This window comes from Oculina patagonica, chromosome 9 (genome assembly GCF_052425735.1).
Source record: "Oculina patagonica isolate OP01 chromosome 9, crgOcupat, whole genome shotgun sequence".
NCBI lineage: Eukaryota > Metazoa > Cnidaria > Anthozoa > Scleractinia > Oculinidae > Oculina > Oculina patagonica.
Window position 1 is genome coordinate 11,226,123 of NC_135766.1, and position 1,890 is coordinate 11,228,012.

At 38.4% G+C, this 1,890-nt stretch overlaps 1 protein-coding gene across 1 annotated transcript; it reads right to left on the minus strand.

Annotated features, from left to right (window-relative positions):
• Positions 1-246: 246 nt before the first annotated feature.
• LOC144666590 (adenosine receptor A3-like) lies at positions 247-1,326 on the minus strand. The gene has a single exon (XM_078527997.1). The coding sequence runs from the start codon at positions 1,324-1,326 to the stop codon at positions 247-249; it is 1,080 nt and encodes a 359-aa protein (XP_078384123.1).
• Positions 1,327-1,890: the final 564 nt, after the last annotated feature.

Here is a 1,890-nt window from a genome sequence, read left to right on the forward strand (position 1 = left end):
ATTTTAAAGTTACAGGCAGACAAGATTAACTTTGAAAATTGTTCCACCGGACCATATTTCAAATTCACATATGGCAATCCGTTTCAATCCTCGTCACTTTTGGCCATCCGAACCTTCTTTTGTGTTATTTAAATGTTCTTTCACTGTTTTAAGAGGTTATGTTATATATTATTATTTAAACGAATGTTATGGTCATTTCTTTTGCCTCAGTTTGGCTAAAAACCGTGACACGGTCCCTTTGAACCTTTATGCCGGCCCCATTGCAACTTGGTTCACATGTTTACCAAAGACTCTTGAGATGAACTGTCTCTTTAAAAAGGAACGAAAATCCTTCATTTGCACCAAGTATATTATAACATTTATAGCACTGTTTGACAGACCAATTACCCCACTTACACTGCGGATGGTGAAATCGGTTTGAAAGTCAATATGTGCCTTAGTTACCATATTGTACATCCCATAAGTAATGTAAAATATATAAGGAATGATATATGCGAGCATAATGGTAATAATAATACACGTACTGCGGATGCCAGCGGCTCTACGAGCCAACCTAATACCATTGTCTCGCTGAACATCTACAGCTCGCCTCATTCTTGACAATACAGTTATGATAAGCGATACACTTAATCGAATTATAAGAATACTTGGTAAAATGTATGCCAAAATCTTATAACTTACGAACATAATCCTAAACGGAAGATATTCATTATCATTTTTACAAACCACAGTGTAATGTGTATCGTTTAAGTCGTATTTTGTTCCCTTGAAGGTCGCAGCAGGAATTGACACAAGGAAGAACCCTGCTAACCAGGCAATGAACACCAATTTTTTAACAGTAGAATGACGAAAAGTACGGGGAGGTTTACGAGTTGAAAGATACTTCTCAATACTGATAACTAACAGGTTGTTCATAGTAACTTTAACAAACACAAAGTTTAAATAACGAGCAATCCTACAACCCCAATCGTGTTGAAATAAATCAAAATACACCTGGATGCAAACAGCTGGAAGTGAAATCACAGCAGATAGAATGTCTGACATAGCCAAACTCTGAATATATAACTTAAAGTTTTGCTCAAGTGGAAACATTTTTAGAATGTTGTTAGCCCTTTTCTTTTTTTTCAAGAAACAAAGTATAAGTATATTTCCCACTAATGCTACTATTCCTATAACTACCAAACTAATAAGCAAAGTGAGTTTAGTCGAGGAACCAGCGGGGGTGAACACGTAGATTTTACCGGTGAGTCCTGTCCCATTATTAAGCATGTCGAAATAGTTGTTAGAGATGTTGGACGACGAACTCTTTCCTTGTATTCCAGCCATCTGTATCGTCACCACAATCTATGGTTGAAATAAAATTACACTGTCTGTGGCGATCGGTAGACTTCATATAACTAGAATGATTCATCACTAAATTTTCGGTGGCCTCTGTCCACCTTTATTAGAGTTAAAAGTTCGGCCACAAAAACCATCAAAGAAGAGGAATCGTTTACAAGATCCGATGCAATGACTGCGCATTCACTTATATTGGAGAAAGAAAGCGCTCCTGGAGCTCACGCGGAGCCGAACACGATCCAGGCCGCGCTTGTAATGGAGATTCAGCAATCAAACAGCACGCGGATCTCCACCAAAGAAATGTCACGATTCTTGAACGAGGAATCTCAAATTACACCAACTGACCGTTCCTAGAGTCGTGGCACTCAACGGTGGATTTCAGCGCGGTTAACGAAAGAAAACCCCTTCTGCGCGCTTACACTCCACTAGGGCTTTCCACAAGTTGCTCGAGATTTCTTAAAAAGTTGTCCGTATTTTTTCAAAAAGCTGCTCAAAAGTTGCTCAAATATCTAAAAAAGTTGCTCCTGATAATAAAAGTTGCTCGAAAGTTGC

Excerpts from the sequence above, each read along its gene's own strand:
- LOC144666590 (XM_078527997.1), bottom strand. The coding sequence starts at position 1,326 with ATGGCTGGAATACAAGGAAAGAGTTCGTCGTCCAACATCTCTAACAAC.